This window comes from Triplophysa rosa, linkage group LG2 (assembly GCF_024868665.1).
Source record: "Triplophysa rosa linkage group LG2, Trosa_1v2, whole genome shotgun sequence".
Lineage (NCBI taxonomy): Eukaryota > Metazoa > Chordata > Actinopteri > Cypriniformes > Nemacheilidae > Triplophysa > Triplophysa rosa.
The window spans coordinates 33,533,204-33,551,488 of NC_079891.1; the positions used below are offsets into that span (position 1 = coordinate 33,533,204).

Genomic DNA, 18,285 nt, shown 5'->3' on the forward strand with positions numbered 1-18,285 from the left:
AGAGAGAGAGAGAGAGAGAGAGAGAGAGAGAGAGAGAGAGAGAGAGAGAGAGAGAGAGAGTGAGAGAGAGATAGAGAGAGAGAGAGAGAGATAGATAGAGAGAGAGAGGGAGAGAGAGAGAGGGAGAGAGAGAGAGAACCAACTACTTAAATCTGTTCCTAATCCATCATAAGGCTTGAAAACACAAACATACAAGACATACAGTATGGATGGAGAGCATTTGTTTTTTGTCTTTGTGGAGATGAGCAAACCATGATTTCCTGAAGAAAACTAAATCATCAAAGTCAAGTGATTAAAAAAGAGAATAAAGACAGAAATACACGGTATCAGCTCACTCTGCTGCATTCTGAGCTGCTAAGAACAGGCATCAATGATGTTCAAAAAGGACCATAGCACCCCACAACCACTCTTACACAGAACCCCCATCAATGAGAACAACAGAGGGTGTAACACCAGAACATAAGTGCTGGCTTGTCCTTCGGATGATTGGGACGTCCTCTAAAAAGGCATTTAAATATCAGACAGTGTCTGAACTCTGGCCGCCCCCGGCAGGGCTGCGTTTTTGATTTGAAAGGGAAGTCATGAGCAAGGGGTCAGCCGATATAAGGACGCCACACGCCTGCCACGGATTCCATCATGCATGAGCCAAAATCCATCTTTCTATTCATCCATCCCTATTTCCAGCATCCCATGGGAGCATTTCTCAAAGAGCCCGCCATACGCCCTCTCTTACCATCGCAATTCTTCCATGTCCAAATATCCCCCTTCATCCCTCAATCCTGGCTTTTGGCCCTGTAGCTAGACTTTATACTCTGACATCCTTAAAATTATGAATATTAAAATTAAACTCAAAATCTTAATACACTCACCCACATTTCGTTACAAATCTAACGAAATGAGAATTTCCCAATATTTACACACACTTACATCACTGATGCCAAACGCAGCTGGTTCTCACAAACCACGGGTGTCACAATATACCGGTATTGGTATTAACCATGATATTAAAACAACAATATCAATATTGTGCTAATTATACAGATATATGAAAATATCGTAAATAATTCCACATTAGATTAAAATTTTTCCTTAAAGTGATACTTCACCCAAAAATGAAAGTTCTGTCATCATTTACTCACCTTCGAGTTGTTCCAAATCTGTATAAATTTCTTTGTTCTGATGAACGCAGAGAAAGATATTTGGAAGAATGCTTATAACCAGACAGATCTTACCATTTTTTTGTTCTATATAAGAAGACATTTTGAAGAATGTAGGACAGCAAACAGTTCTGGGGCACTTTTGACCACAATTATATTTTTTCCTACTATGGGACTCAATAAGGGGTAAGATCTGTCTGGTAATAAGCATTCTTCCAAATATCTTTCTTTGTGTTCATCAGAACAAAGACATTTATACAGATTTGGAACAACTCGAAAGTGAGAAAATGATGACAGAACTTACGATAAACCGACGATAAATATCACGTGATTTATCATCATTATGGGAATTCTTTCGGGAACGATAACCGTGAAGTAAACCCCCCCCAAAAAACCCTGATATCGTGACAGTCCTGGTCCGAACTGAAGTCAAGATTTTCAGTGAATAGACGTTCAATTCCACATACTGATCTCGGATGCAATCTTACCTAGAATTTTAATCAGCGCTGCATATTACGCACAAGATTTAGCACATCTGACATACTGAAAATCAACAGACAAACTCAGGATTGTTCTCTAGAATACCTGGAGAAAAATGTGTGCGTAACAGTGCACAAACTAAATTTTGACATCTTTGCCAATGGACAATCACCTGAGCCATACAGTAAATCTGACGAAACAGGAAATGATGTCATGACAACAGGGATGCATTATCAACTCATCACTCACACCTTCATCGTGATCAGGTCTGTAACAGAAACAAGTGAATCCGCAGCACTTATTGATTCTCAACGAGGCCGTACCGAATGAATCCCGCACTGTCCTACATTTAATCTGCAGCGGGGAATGTGGGTTGAGGTCATTCACTGCGTCTGAATTTAGCCGCTGTCACATTATGATCTAAACAAAACTTGAAAGCCTCTCAAGTCGTACGTCTCTGTGACCCACAAGAAGATATTTTGAGAAAAGTCTCAGTGGTTTTGTGTCAACACAATGAAAGTCAATGGGCGTCAGTGTTGTTTGGTTACCAACATTCTTCAAAATATCTTCTTTTGTGTTCCACAGAAGACAGAAAGTCATACACGTTTGGAATGAACGAGGGTTAACACGACAGAAATATTGTACCTTTCCAAAGCCTCTTGCTTCGCATCCATTAAGACCCTCGTAAAATGAATGGTGACGTTTTCCCAGCAAGGAGGCCGGCACCGTCATGCTATTTCCATTCGTCGTAGAAGATCCTAGGTTTGTCACACTTAGAGTTTCTGGTCTCTCCGATGGATTTTCTCTGTCCGGATGCCCAGGCCCGGCTGGAGATCCGGGTTCACCATTACTCATCTCTGTGTCCGGTGTAGGGGAACCATTCTGTAGGGGCTCGGGGTGATCTGGCCTAGTGCACAGGTCATGCATAACACAAGTTCAAGTTTATATTCCCGACCAAGGAAGCAGGACCGACATGAAGGGAAAAATAAGTTCACATAGCGGTGTAAAAATCTTCCTCTCCAGGCGAATAGATCAGAAACCCACAAAACGGCGATTCATCTGTGCAAGTAAAAAGGCAAAGACGCAATACGAAACAGCAGCACAGCTGTTGCCAATTCTTAAAGACACAGTCCAGAAATAAGATGTGCACATTACCTCAAATCTCAATAAAAAACCTCCTCCAAACGAAGACAGAAACATCGCTGTCAGTGTCTTACAACAAAACCATCTCCAAAACAAAACGAAAATCTGGCAGGGTACAATCCGAGACAACGAGAGGCTGACAGATGACGGTCACATCGAGACGTCTATCCCACCCCGTGTACTGCAGCGACGTCTCCTCAACCTTCCGCTGCTGGCGTTACAGAAGAGACAGCAGGCGGACATCCACGTGACACAGCCATGACAGAGTTTAAAGCCAAGACATTGACGTCTTATTCTCTAACAGGTCTCTTCAATTTCTCTCTATAGACTGGATTTGCGCTCGGCTCATTGCGCCAGTCTTTCATCCTTAATCGCCTCCGCTCGGTCGTGGAGGAATACGACAGCGAATGATCCCGCGCTGCATCGGCGCTCACGCTGGCTCTCGAACGTGTGTTTGGTGTGATAACAACATAAAGATGAGGAGAAGGAGAGCGAGAGAGAGTGTTTGTGATGAGAGGAGGGGGCTGGGTCCTCCTATCACATTCACGCAGGCTCTGGGAAAGAGCCAATCCCAGCTGCAGACCGGGATGGTTGCCATAGAGATGACGCTGGAACCATGTCTCTCTATTGATCATCAAGCGAGGCAGCGCCACGCAACGGAAAGCGACCGTATGAAGGCCACGCGCGCTTTCTCTGATATTAGCATGAGAAGACAAAGCAGGAGATGATGTACGCGGTCTGGAATGTGGAAATGAAGACACAAAGCGGAAATAAAAAACGCACAACCTACCATACAGGGCTTTTCACATACCAAATTCAATTCACACGTTTTGATTCAACCAAAAAGAAACGTTATAATTCTTAACACACGGTTCCCGCACGATTCATTCATGCACATTGTTTTACAGAAAACGGCATAAGAATGATGAAAAAAGATGCGTTACCATAGAAACACGTGAGGATGCTTTAGAGGATGAACTTGACCTTCAGACTTCACATCCTGAACAAAAGTGCGTCTTTGAGTTTCAGGAGGGCATTTGCCTTTATTCCGTCGCCCAATAGCCACTTCAAATTAAGATCGAATGAAAAAAACATCACCCATCTGTTTCCTCTCGAAAATATCACAATATGGAAGTTAAATGGGTTGGGAATGCATGTTGACTAAATATCAGACACATACCAACTGAAACTGACAAACTCTCTGTGGTTTTCAAATGAAATTATCCTGTTATTCTATCCATCTCTGTGGGGCTGAACTGGCAAACTCTCTCATGGAAAAACGCGTCTCTAATTGCCTCTCCACCGAGCAAACACACACAGATAGTGTGTAACCCTCCCGTTGAGAATAACTTGAAGTCAATGAACACCCCCCCCATGCGTGTGTGTGTGTGAGACAGCTGTCTTAGGTAAAACACAAGGTCCATTAACATCTCATTAGACGGCAGGTCTTCATACAAAGAGACACAATTTCACGGGACGGTTGCCACACTGCTGGCTGCTTCATTAATTATGATCAGTTTGGGGTTTAATGCACTGATGTCTGCGCTAATGCTTTATTCAATAATACAATATAAACACACTGAGGGAAATTATTATTAGTGTTGCACCAGACAGCTGCTGTACAGTCACCAGAAGTACAGACAAACCCATACTTTCTGTTCTTTCTAATAGGGGTGGGCGATATACCGGTAGATGCGATTAACCGGTAGAAATTTGTCAACCCGTAGAGATTTTGGTCTATCGTCTCTATCGCGGTTGAGATCACTTGACGTTGCACGTTACGTTACCACGCATTACACGGTCACTTGGACAATGGAAGAAGACGGTGCAGAAGCAGTGGTGAGTTCGCTTACACGTGACGAAACCAACAACGAGGAGATTGTAAAGAAAAAAGGTGCATCGTCTGTTGTGTGGAATTGGTTTGGGTATAGGAAAAGTGATACGAATGAGACGAACGTGATGTTTTAACAAGCGGTGGAAACACGTCAAACCTTTTCTATCATCTCAAATCCAAGCATCCAAACGAATATGGCCAAAGTAAAAAAATGCGGCAAACCTCAGCCCACTCATCTACAACATCACAGAGCGCTTGCAAGCCCAAAAATCCCGTACGAACTTCCTTAACGGATGCAATTCCCTACGACAAGAAATCTCGAAGATGGTTAGACACAACGCGTGCTTTTACAACGCACATATGCAAAGACACGACACCTATTCAGACAGTTGAAAAGGAGGGTTTTAAAGCTTTGGTGAAAACACTGGATGCGAGATAAGTAATGCCAAGCCGAAAACATTTTCGCCAAGTTTATACATGTCTTGCCGTAGCGAAGTTGAAAATGAGCTTCGCGATGTCTCTTGCTTCGCAATGACTACAGATCTCTGGACGAGCGCTCAACGCAGCCATATATGAGTCTAACGATACACTTCATAAGCTTACAATGGGAGACCACACGAGAGATCTTATTGCGCAAGGTCTCCGAGAGGCATTGGAGTCTTGGGGATTACAAGAAACCCGGCAAGTCTGTGTTACTACAGACAACGCGACAAATAGCAAATTTTGATATATATCTTTATTGTGTTTTAAAACTACACGTGACATACAATTTTGTTCACATAGCTCTTTTTTCAACTTTTTAAGAGTACTGCGACACTTTATGTTAGTAACTCAAGTAAGTAAAGTAAGAACATTAAAACATAAACATTAAACAGTATGTTTATATTTATTTATGCGTTTTCATATACAAATTGGTATACTGTGATATCGTTACCGAGAAATAAAATTGCTTCTATCGTGATAGAATATATATCGCCCACCCAACCTAAATGAGATCATGCTCACTTTTTTTATGCCAACGCAGCAGCGTCTAACACTAACATCTGCTTGACTAGACACTGCGGAAGCAAAACTTTCATCTGAAAAACATGGCAATTTTAACTTCTAAACAATTTATAAAAGGAAACAGTTCTAACGGTACATGCTAAAGGTAATTTTGTCATATACACAACACACACAACTTCAGATGAGATATCTCATTTTTTTGTGTCCGACACAAAACGAACTCGCACTAAAAACTTATAACACACAAACTCAAAACACAAACAATAACCCCTACAAACACAAAAATACACATTTTATTCTATTTGCACTCCAAATTGTCACACAACACTCATAACACACACGCACGCACACACACACACTTAACAGAATGCTAATAAAACACAATTTACATGTTTAACATTAAAGCATTTCGCATGAGTTTCAGATAATTGCTGAATTGTGGAAATGGAAATTCAGCTCAAACCTGAAGCCTGTAAACTGAAACATCATGTGAACTAACAAGCATTTGATAAAAGAGCAGAAAGACTTTCTTGTTTCTTTCCACTGGTCTTTTATTCCAGACGAACTGTGGAGTATTTGTTTGATGTTTTGAGCACCACACAAACGTCCAATGACTTCACAACAGCCACAAAAGCCAGCACTGCATTTATGTGTCTGTTAGAAAGATTCAATCAGAGAAAGAAGCCAAAACCAGACCAAATCAAAACCACAGGTTTCATCCAACCTACGGTGACAATTTTTACAGATACTGTAAAAACACCACACAAAAAAAACCACAACAGAATGATAAACTACACAACCGCTGCATGCGGCTCATTCTACACAGCCAAAACTTTTTTTGCTATTTTATTAAAAAATATATTTTTGGGTGAACTGTCCTTTTAAACAAACTGGCACAGGCACAACACTAAAAATTCTCAAAATGCTCTGCACAACCAGACAGACGATTTATCATCTCTAGCCTCAGAAAGCACAAAACCACATGAATGGTCCATTTGATCTTTGTCGTGTAAAGAACGTGTGACGGCGACCGATGTTTGATCTGATCTCAAACTAATATTAATAATTCAGAATGTCACCCCAAAGAAAAAGGTGTGGGGGGGTGACCCAGTTATGCGACACACAGAACCCCGACTCCTCCATTACAACACACACACGCAGTACTATACTACACAACACAAAACGAAAGATTTAGAAGTGCACACTTTAATGATAACATCAAGAGCAGCCATCAGAGACATTAGTGAGCGAGATGATCTAATCTCCTCTAATGTGATCCAACTGTGCTGTTTCTTCTGCAGTCGCTCTGATAGATGCGTGTTCAATTAAACCTCCACATTAACCTCCAACTCATTTAAACAGTCCATCATTCAATCTCTCTCACACACACAAACCATAAATTAATCAACTGGCACGTTTGGTTTATTCTCATCTCAGACAGACTGAATTCAACTTGAATTCAACATTCAAGTTTTGGATATATTATTGAACCTTATTCAACATTTCTGACCTCATTGTTCATGCAGATATCAGAGACACACACTCCTTAGGCATTAGAGCCATTGAAATTCACTTCCAGGTCAAAAAGGTCAGAGGAAAACATGGCCAATGACATCATTACACTTCCTGTCCAAGCGCAGCTCAGAATCCCACATCCATGTGTGCAAAGCCATATAGGTCATGCTTAAACAACAAATAAAAGCCTGCAAAAATGATTTTTTATTGTCATTCCAAACCTGTATGACTTTTTGTCTTCTGCAGAGCACAAAAGAAGATATTTCGAAGAATGTTGGTAACCAAACAACACTGAACGCCATTAACTCCCACTGTACGAACACAAAACCACTAAGACATTTCTCCAAATATCTTCTTTTGTGTTCCACATAAGAAAGAGTCATACATTTTCGAATGTCATGAGTGAACAAATGATTGAAAAAACAATTTTTGGGTGAACTATCCCTAAAATATTTATCACAACATCTAAAGGCTCACTTATGGAATATTTCTATAGGCCAACATCCACAAGTTGAACTACGCTGTCTTTCCCTTTCTGAAGCACTTAATCATCCGTTTTATAAAAACAGGTTTGAATTTCATGGTTTAATTTGTCTTTTATCGCTGTGGCAGTACACAGAAATTGTGGGGGTTCATTCTGTTGCATATGTGAATTATTCATAAGCCCCATGGACCACACTGTCAGCACAAAGAGAGCAGAAGCGAGGAGGCCTGTGTTTCTGCCTCATTCCCTCTCTCTACTTATCTCATATCTGATCTCCTTACCACACAGTTTTCAAACTTTTTGTCAGCTGAACCCCTTTGACCTAAAATCATTTAATTGAAGAACACCCCGAGGAGGTAAATATTTTAATCATTCAAAAGCTCATTTGCATGTTAAACTTCAAAAACATTTATTTATTTTAATAAAAAATGTGTATATGCACTGGTAGACACACAGTGTACCACACAAACCCCCTGCAATTACCTCGTGAACCACCAGGGGTTCGCTAACCGTAGGCGTAATTTGCGGGTGGACATGACCCCACCACTTTTTGAAAGAAATTAAGAAATGCTTGTGGAAAGTGTTTATTGTTTAGGGGCCATTAACATCTAAAAGTCGTGGAAAACTCAGGTTGCGTTGCTCACACTCATAAGTTATTTTTGCGGAAGACAGAGAGCCGAGACTTCAGAAACGTGCAAACCAACGAACAAGTGACATTTTTCGTCATAGGAATAAACTGTTTTTAAGAGTAATGCACCGCAACAGCCAAGTGACCTTCCCCAAATGACAGGTTGGGAACCACATACTGTGAGAGCTGGAGTCAAATAGCGGAGTAGGCAATGGACGGACCGCCCACTATATATAATAAATATTCCCAACGAGTTATTAAAGAAACAATTCATTAAAGTATTCATTGTTTTTGTCCCCACCACTTTTCAAAACAACGTTACGCCACTGGCCTGGGAGAAAAATCAACTTTGACATTTTCTGGGTGAATCTCAACTAGGCAAAATTTGTCACCACAATGAGTTGACATGTTCAAACATTTGTGCATTTTTCCACCTAAGCCAAGTCTGGTCAAATGCTACAAAATAAAAGGCTTACCATATCCATATTGTCCTCTGAACATCTGGACGGCGAGCTCCTCAGCTTCTCCAACAGGCTGGGAGTCTGAAGGTCCTTTTCTTCATCCGACGAACATGGCTGAGGTTTATCTCCTGAAACATCTGCTTGACATGATTCCTCTTCTGTTGCAGAGGAGCTGAGAGGAGGCGTTTCAGAGTCCTTCTTCATAAGCTGAGGAGAAGCACTCGGAGGCGTCTGGGACAGGGAGCGAGAGCGAAACAGACCTAGCTTTCCTTTGCCTGAAGATTCTGGGACGCCGCTCAGCAGGTGCATGCAGCTCTTTGACCTCGGCCTGGTTCGGTTTATAACGCACCCTGTTTGGACGTCATTATCCTCCCGGACAGGGCAAACGTGGGCTTCGAGCAAGTGGCACAGAAAGTAGCTTTTCTCTAAGTCCACTTCTTGCTGGAGCCGTTGAAGCATCTCGACCTGCCGTCCATCTGCTTGCGCAAACAGCGTCTTCAACAATTCCTCGAGTTTCCGGTACGTCGCCCCATTACCTTTACATCCAAACTCTCTGGCGGACACCTTTGAACTACAGGTCCCAGTATTCTCCTTCGCCAGTTGACGCTGGAGCTCTTGGGTCTGTTTCTGCTTCTCTTGACCCCGCCAGCGCAACAGACGCCGGACCTCCGCTGCTCGCTCGCGGCCCAACCTTTCCTGCTGCCGCAACAACTCCAGCGCTTTCTGCTGCTCGAGACGGTACGTCAGCTCCCTCAGCGCTCGCTCTCGCTCCTGCCGAGCCTCCTCGCGCTGCTTACGCAGCTCCAGAGAGAAGCGCCGGTGGGTCTGCTGGTTACGACTGCGCTCCACGCTTAACGCGGCTCGGAGGCGCTCCACATCCCGCAACAGATCGGGACCCGAACCGGGTCGGGACCCGCAGCAGGCGCGTTTGGTCGGGCCCTTCTTGGAGAAGAGAACATTAGCGTTATTATTGTTATCACAGTTTTTGTCCATGATGGTGTTAATGGAAGGTGTGACAGAGATGTGAACTCATGGATGACAGGATACATGCAGCTGGAATGAGCACGAGCAGAGATGCATGCAGGACGCATGTAATGTTACACAGCACACAGCATGCACAGAGAGATCCAACAACATGCCAACTGCAAACACATGAAAATCATCATCCAAACTCTGACAGACAGATCATTCACTTACTTACAGATTTAAATGAAATGAAAATAATACAAAGTTTATGTGCTATATTATGAAAACATATAAAAACATGCAAAACTTCACTGCGGGGTTCACAAAATACTCCCACTGCTTGAACCAAAAGTAGCTGCTTATTTTTATCCTCGCTCAGAAGAATGTTTCAAGGTCATGAGACGAATGCACACTAGATCTCACCTGTTCTCACTTCTCAAATGTTTAACGTCGCCATTCTGCAGGAACCTGCAATGAATGAAAATCTGTGTTCAATACAAAATGTCATTGCAGAAAACTTTCTAAAGGGAGATTATTCATGCACCAAATTTAGAATTCAAATGTTCAACAAGTATTGACAGTAAAGTCTAAATATAAAGCCTAGCAGTAATAATAATAATACGGTACAATTATTGTGCAATAACATATAAAGTAAACAGTTTGGCAAGGTTGTCTTGATTAAGTTATACGGTTTAGAATCTTTTAGTAAAGATATAGTAGGCTATAACTTGCACACATAAAGAAGCATGAGTGATAAACGATACAGTTTATACAGTGCAAGTTTTGTATCTTAATAACGGCTTTATTCTCTCTACCTTGCTGAAAGACAATACAACTTTTGTTTTCCATACCAAGTATCATAGTATTATAATCCATCAGCTGTTTAACTTTAATATAAAATGTCTTTATGTAGTGTGTTTTAGGTCTTTTTTCAAGTAGGATTTAATGTTTTTTTATTGGTTCCCATCCACCAGATAACATCCCGCCAATAGAACCAAACACATTACCAGTATAGAGGTCCACAGAAAGCAACATAGTTTCCATCAAAATCAATACAATTCCCATTATAAACATTAAATCCATTAGAATTTGCATTTGATCCATTTAAACAGCGTAAACTCTACATTAAAATGAATGTGTGAAGCAGATTTTAAACACATTTTGTGAAATGAAGTAAAAAAATATACACAAATCTATTAATAAACAGGTTAAGTGACAAGGGACACAATGAGTTAAAGCAACAAGTGTAGATTAAAGATACGCCGCGTGCGCGTGCACCCGTTACATTGACACACAAACCACACTGACACAATGTATCAAACATCCACGATCATATCAAATCAACGTTACACGATAAGGGAACCTTTATCCCCTCAATGCGTTTCAAAATATGCACACGCAGACTCTTGTGGGAGACGAAATAACGCGATATAAACACGCTTACCTTCGACCATTTAAAGATGAGCTTATTCCTTTTGTTTATCTGACTGATGGATGAATATAAGAGGTGATTACTAATCGAGAAACCGATCCACGTGATATTTGTCTTGTCTCAATTGTGAAAACGCGCATTAAGCCTGAGCTTCAAAACACCAGTTGATTCAGCCCACGACACTCAATGTCCGGCTGCTACAGTAAAGCGTGTGTGCGCGCGCGCGCACGTGTGTGGGGATATTGCGACCACTTGTGGACATTCTGTGATACTGCGTCGTGTTAAATTCATGAATTATTAGTCAGACGTCGTGTAATTTTAGTCATAAGCGGTTTTGACACGTTCCCCCAGAACCACAGTAGGCTACTACACATAAAAACACAGGACACAAGATTGATCTATACATGTCATAATTTATATTTCATTTATTATTAAATAAAAACTTAGATTTAAAACTAAAACAAGAAGTGAAATTATACGCAGCAGACAACACAAGACACAAGTAAAGGAGATTAAATAATTGATCACTTTTAATGTAAAGGAAAACTAGGCTACAGTTGATTATGCACATATTGATCTTTTGTGACAACATGCCCCAAAGGCCAGCTAAACACCATACTGTTATCATGTCAGCAAAATTTTGAAAGCGAAAGATTAAAATGAAGAAATACAGAACTTTTTTATTCATACATAAACAAACCAAGAATGCTAAGATACTGTCAAATACTGTAATAAAAAACATTAAAAAAACACGTGACAGTTTGCTCTAACATTTGTCTTGAGAACACAGATCAAGCTTTATTATATAGTTTACTAGAATTAGATGTACTTTGTTCACTTTTGCTACTCAACATCTATGATGATGTCGGAATAATTTGGAGGAAACAAAATGGAGGAAAACAACATGGGTTTAGAACAACGTGAGGAGATACTGGAAGCGGAAAGAGAAAGCGTAGGAGGAGGAGACAGTAAACAAATCAAATGATACTGACAGAAAAATCTAAAGAGAGCAATACAGATACAGAAGAGAAAGGCAGCAGACAAAGACACCAGAGACCACACAAAAAGGAGGAAATAGAGGAAGAACAGGAAGCAGACATGAAGTTGTGGGGGGTGAATCTGGGAAAATCTGGGAATGAAGCCAACAGAGAATACGAGAAAAGAGAGCAGGAGTAAATGATGATAATGTTTATTGTTCATTACAGGAATTTCAAACCTTTCGATAAATAAACAATTCCACAATGTTTCCAGTCACTCATCATTACCGGAGAAAGATTTGATCATTTACAGACATTTCACTCACAAAAACTAGCCTATACATTATACAGCAAAACACTTGCACTCTTTACATTTACAGCATAACGGCTCATTTTGTACAGTGTATATCTTGTGTATATTTGTCTTAATAAAACCTCATGCAAAGCAGACACACATGATTCTTGCTTTGGCACTTACACACTGTATCAACACAGAATCAGCTCACAAAAGTTGACATAGTTCAACAGTTCTGTACTGTGATAGCACAGCAGAGATACTGTAGCTTCAGGCCAATGATCCCATAACAACTATATGCTTATTGATTCCAGGACATCTGAGTAATCTGTCATTTACTGCTTTATTTCCATGTGGTTTAACATGACACGGGTAAAGAATGGCTCTGATGCGGTACATGTTATTGTAAGATCTTGGGTGTGACTGTGAATATATCATTTCACATTAAGATTAAAAGAGAGCAATAGGAGAATGGTGATGTTTGTAATGCAGTACAGCGCTGTTGTGTGTTGGTTGCTGGTATACTGTCTTCTGAATTAAAGCAGCAAAAGTTTTTGGTTAAATGCAGATCTGAATGAGCAGCTTTAATGTTGAATTTAACAAATGAAGTACATTAGGTACTAAATACTACATGATATGATTGTAGGGTCTAACAGTAATGTGACTGTGATATTAATTAGTTCAATTTTAAAAGAAATGATGAATCAAAAATAAAATGTAAAATAACCAATCAACAGCAAAGAAATCCAGTAAAAACATAAACATTACAAAGCATCATGAATAGGCTCTTTCTCCTCAAATGCATTGAATCATTAATATCTGAGAATCACTTGTCACTTGTTTACTGCAAAAACATTCCGACCTCAAAGAGGTGTGAGACGGGATCCTAACACTTTTTGGGGCCTTTTTAAATTCTACTGTGAGAAATCGAACGGGGTCAGAACGTAGAACACAAACTTTAGATCATTGTTGAGATCAGAATTTTCCCCTTGAATGTGAGGTGGGGTGAGAGAGATATCAGAATGAGCACACGATGAAAGAAAGTTACGCTTTCACCCTGAAGCGACGTCCCCAAAACCTAAATACTTCAAATAAACAACAGGGGTCACGGCAGAGATCAAACATGTGAAGTTGTGCTATCAATGTCACCATTGTGCACAACTGTAGAGAAGTTTATTAAATTGGTGTTTGGTGTTGTTTATGGTAAACAATCATGAAAAAACAAACAACACTAAAAAAAAATGAACTGTCGCTGTTGTTAGTTTTACCAAACCCAATGCAAGTAACTACATAAACATAAGTTAACTATGTTATTTATACTAAAAATATAGTACTATCGACTTTACTTAGCAAGTGTTTGACTGCTCAACTTTACATTGTTGAGTAAAACGCAAAACCTTATAATATTGGACGTATTGTTGAGTTTACTTAATATAAACAAGTTAATTCAACACAACTGGTTGAAGGGGATTTTCAGTTCCCAGCATGCTTTGCGTAAGACTGCATTTAGGCAGTAAATTTCTAAATTTATGCTGCGTCCGAAATCACCTACTACTATATAGTAGGCGAAAATGAGTAAAATCATGAATAGTATGTCCGAAACCTCAGTATGCAAAAAACAGTAGGCGAGAATACCCGGATGGTCTATTGCTTCCACCGAGATTCGTGAGTGTGGACCGATGGACACTTTTCTATCCCATGATGCCACGGGAGCTGAGCAACGGTCAAATTTCAAAAGGAATTCAAATAAATATAGTGGAAAACTTTAAGGCAGACGTCCGTTTTTAATGCAAGTGCCAATAAATGAATTTCTCGTGACTAAATTGTGTTTTTATAAACGCTCACGTATAGGTTGTTGTTAAAACATCATAGGTCAAAGAGCATACGGGTCACATGACCATAAAACATGGCGGACGCAGTATGTCTGAAATGTTTTCATACTACACTCACTCATGCTATATAGAACGTAATGTTTTAATGACCAATAGGTACTGTAGGTACTTATTCAGATTCAGTCCGCACTGTCACAGCATGCGATTTCGGCAGGGTCTACATGGTGGCCATGGGTGGCCACGGCTACCCCTGAATGATGGATGGCCACCTATCTGGCCACCTCTGTTGTGCGAAGCAGTTTTAAGATGTGTGTCGGAGTTTACGGAGTGCTGCGAAGATCATTTAGCGTATGAAATGAAAGTAACGTGAGAACATTACTCTCGCGTTAATATGATGTCATACGCTGACGCACTGACGCAAACAGTCTGAGCGCTATAGCTGAACAGGTGCTAACTGCTTCGTGAAAGTGTACTGTCTGTGTACCATGGAAGTTCATCGCGAGCAGAAGGATCAGGTCAGTAAAATCAGTCTTGTTTAACTGGATTTCATTAATTAATTACATTTTCGCGAAAGTTTAAGTTGGGGTACTGCAATGTTTATTTTCTATAAAAAATGCTAACTTACTGCAAATGATAGCTAGCAAATTATTTTAAAATAATGTTAGCACATGAAAGCATTGCAAATAAATTGTTAACTTTACATTCTTTGTGTATGTTTTTGACCAGCAAACTATGTGTAATGAAGAATTGGTGTAAATTACAGTAGAAGTTAAAGAATTTCTGTCTGTAAGGGTTTTTTGGTCACCCTAATAAAATCACTGGGTCTTACCTGGCCACCTCTAAAAAAGTGTTTTTCAGTAAAGATAAAGACTTGTTTGTGCTTAATGTTCATTTATCTTTGAGGTTTAAAAGAGTTTGTTGTATTTTTGAGTTTTGGGGTTACCATTGTTTAGAAGAGTGTACATGTGCTTAGGCTTTGAGAGGTTAAAGCGCACACATGATGTCTATTGCATCATTCAATGAGCATTAACTGTGCTAATGCCAGTACTGAGATGCCTCTCATCTGATTTGCTCATTGTGTTTTGGCTTACATGCAGTAAGTCTGTATATAATTTATGTATGACAACAAAAAGTACCATTGAGAAGGATACATTTTGAGTTTAATGAACTTTAAATTACTGGTACAATCTGAATGGTTTAGATTTACTCAAAAAAGTTTTGTCAACTTTACTTAAATTTCTTTTGTTCGTACAACTAAATTGTTAATTGTAGAAACTACTCAAAGTATTTGCGTGGAACCACTTGACACTACTTTTTTTATGTAAATCCAACAAATCATTTTTTTGAGTGAACCTGTATGCATCTGTAGCAGGTAATGTAGGAAAATCATATTTTTTTAAAATAATAAAATGCATGATAAGAAATGGGTAAACATATAGCCTAGAATAATCAAGATTTGTTATTTCTTTAAAACTTAGATTATCCTGATTAATTAAAAAAAAAAAAATTAGATTATTGATATATCAAAAGATCTTTTTAGATTATTTGAATGTCTGTATTTGTAACATGTTGAAGAAATTGTAATTAATTCTAAATTGCAATTTTCAATTAATTAATGTTCACTTGATTTAAAGCTCCTGAATTGTCAAGTCATTTCAGTTTTAAATCTTGAGTTGCGACACTACTAGTGATGAAAATGTTTGAATCATTTTGATGAATTAAAGTAATGTAAAACGTGCTGCCATCATTTTTACAGTGTATTTTTTCAAGACTTTTCACTTCTGTACATTCAGCATGACGACCCATATCACCTTCCATCGATTCCATATCATCCTTCCATTTTGCTTTATCTCCTTTTTTACGTGACATACTTTCTGGCATTTGGAGCAGCTGGTGTAAAGCGGACAGCGAGAGCCACTGAGGGTTTGTGAAGCGTTCAAATGCATCAGATATGCGTCAGGTTCCTGTGACAGACAAAGCAGCGCAGCTGTGAACTCCCTACAACCATCCACCCGGCCCAATGGAGTTATGGGAAAGAGAGTGCAACTCACTAAGCTAAAAGCTTAAAAAGCTTGAGATAAAAGAGAATCAGCTGTAGTATGACGGGACACTACAGTCCGAGGGAGCCGTGAACAGCCAGGACAAAAGAACAGCTCAGCATGGGCACGCTCATCTCCAGCTCAAGACAGATTCGCTTGTTTCAAGGGTATCATGGATCAGCCTGCAGAGGAACCAGAGGACTTTTATTATTATCTACTGTGTGTGTGCACTGTACTGTATCTAGTGTACAGCGCTTTTTCTGCTCTTTTCCTGTTCAAGGTTCACATGGTAGCATATTCACCCTTACAAATGTAGTACATTCAAGACTACTATCTTTTAAACCTAAAATAAGAAAGTATACTTTCAGTGCACGTTTTATGTACTTTACGTGTTTAAACGGCACTTAAACATACTTGACTTATACTGACAGTAAGTAGTATACTTAAGTGTATACTACTAGTAGGGGTGAATTCAGGTTGATTGGGACACTTTTTGATGGTGTCAAAAAGTGTACCCCTGTGTAGAGTATATATGTCTGGTTTATTATCTCCGTGGGGACAGTCCATAGGCGTAATGTTTTTTATACTGTACAAAGTGTATATTTTATCCCCTACCCCTAAACCTAAAGATCATAGAAAACTTTTTGCATTTTCAGATTTTTAAAAAATATTCTTCTGTACAATTTATAAGCTTTTTTACCCATGCGGACCTCAATTTTGGTCCCCACAGTGACACGAGTCCCCATGTGTTGGTGTGCATTCAGGTTTAGGTCCCCACTGGGATATAAAAACATGAACACACACACACAGTAGTATACTTAAGTGTATACTACTAGTATATACACAAACACACACACAAAAACACACACACGCATGCACACAAACACAAACACACACAGTAATATACTACTATATATACAGTATATACATATATAAACACACGTGTATATATATACAGTATGTATGTATATATGTGATAGTAGTTAAATACTAAAATTAAAAAATATAGGCTACCTGAACTTAATAATACTTAAGTATACTTATTGTTTTGTAAGGGTAGGCCTGGAAGTAAAGGGGTGGAAGTTACAGTATCTTCTGGCAGACATTTAAATCAAGCACCAAGAGTCTTTAAGAGTAAAACAATAGACTCCAGAATTGATAAAGCAGTGATTTTAACAGTATGAGATGAATAAAAAACACAGATAACTCATTAAGTACACATCTGGCATACATCCAGATTAAAAGGTTCCTCTGTAGTTCCTCAATTATCCTCAATTACGGAACTTCTGCATCAAATAATAAACCATCACACTCCCTGTTGAAATATAGAATTTCTCATTTCATATTATCTGATTAAATAAGTGGATCAAAAGAGATCAAAATAACAGATAGTATTTTCCACTTTCTTTATTCTATTCTTTATTCGACATGTGTTCAGCCTTACAAGAATACAGCAATGAATAAGACGTCTACTGTGTAACTTACAAGAAATGTTATGTTTAAAATTATTTTTTTAATTCATCCTCAACCATCCACTCACATAATTCTTCACCAACACACTAAATATTTCAGCAAATATTAAACCCTTAAGATTCAACATAATCCTGTTTTTATTACATTGGGAATTGATGTGCACAGTAAATGAATAATGTTTATAGATTTACAGTTTTTCAACTTAGAATAGACTGTTTTAAGATTGTACTATCAGAAATGTATTGACAAAAATGTGTATTCTATTCACTCTAAAATTAACATTGTTGTGACTTAAAGTATAAGATGCCTTGAATGCAATTATTCATGAAATAAATGAAAGTGTTTTGGGTGGAAAGCTTTATATGCATTAAATACATGTAGGCATTACATATGCAATCATAAAAATACAGAAAATATAGACATATTTGATGCCCAAAGAAAAATGTGGAATGAGTCTTCACCTGGTGTCCAACAAAAAATCCATAAAAAGAAGACAAAAGCACGCACATCAACCTCAAGTGGGTGCTCGAGCAAAAAACAAATAAGGAATTGTATATACGGTCG

The 18,285-nt window shown here is 39.1% G+C and overlaps 1 protein-coding gene and 1 long non-coding RNA gene across 2 annotated transcripts in view; both read right to left on the minus strand.

The window, feature by feature from the left end:
- LOC130563992 (peripheral-type benzodiazepine receptor-associated protein 1-like) overlaps positions 1 to 9,655 on the minus strand; it is a gene marked incomplete at both ends in the record, with an annotated part of 56,649 nt that extends 46,994 nt beyond the window's left edge. Inside the window, one exon of the mRNA XM_057349846.1 lies at positions 8,723 to 9,655. Within this exon, the coding sequence (XP_057205829.1) occupies positions 8,723 to 9,655 (933 nt within the window). The remainder of the gene's footprint in view (positions 1 to 8,722) is intronic.
- Positions 9,656 to 9,657: 2 nt separating this feature from the next.
- LOC130565376 (uncharacterized) lies at positions 9,658 to 11,294 on the minus strand. Its single transcript, XR_008964361.1, has 3 exons — positions 11,118 to 11,294; positions 10,097 to 10,141; positions 9,658 to 9,849 (listed from the first exon to the last, which is right to left on the minus strand). It is a non-coding gene; the product is annotated as an uncharacterized LOC130565376 (long non-coding RNA).
- Positions 11,295 to 18,285: the final 6,991 nt, after the last annotated feature.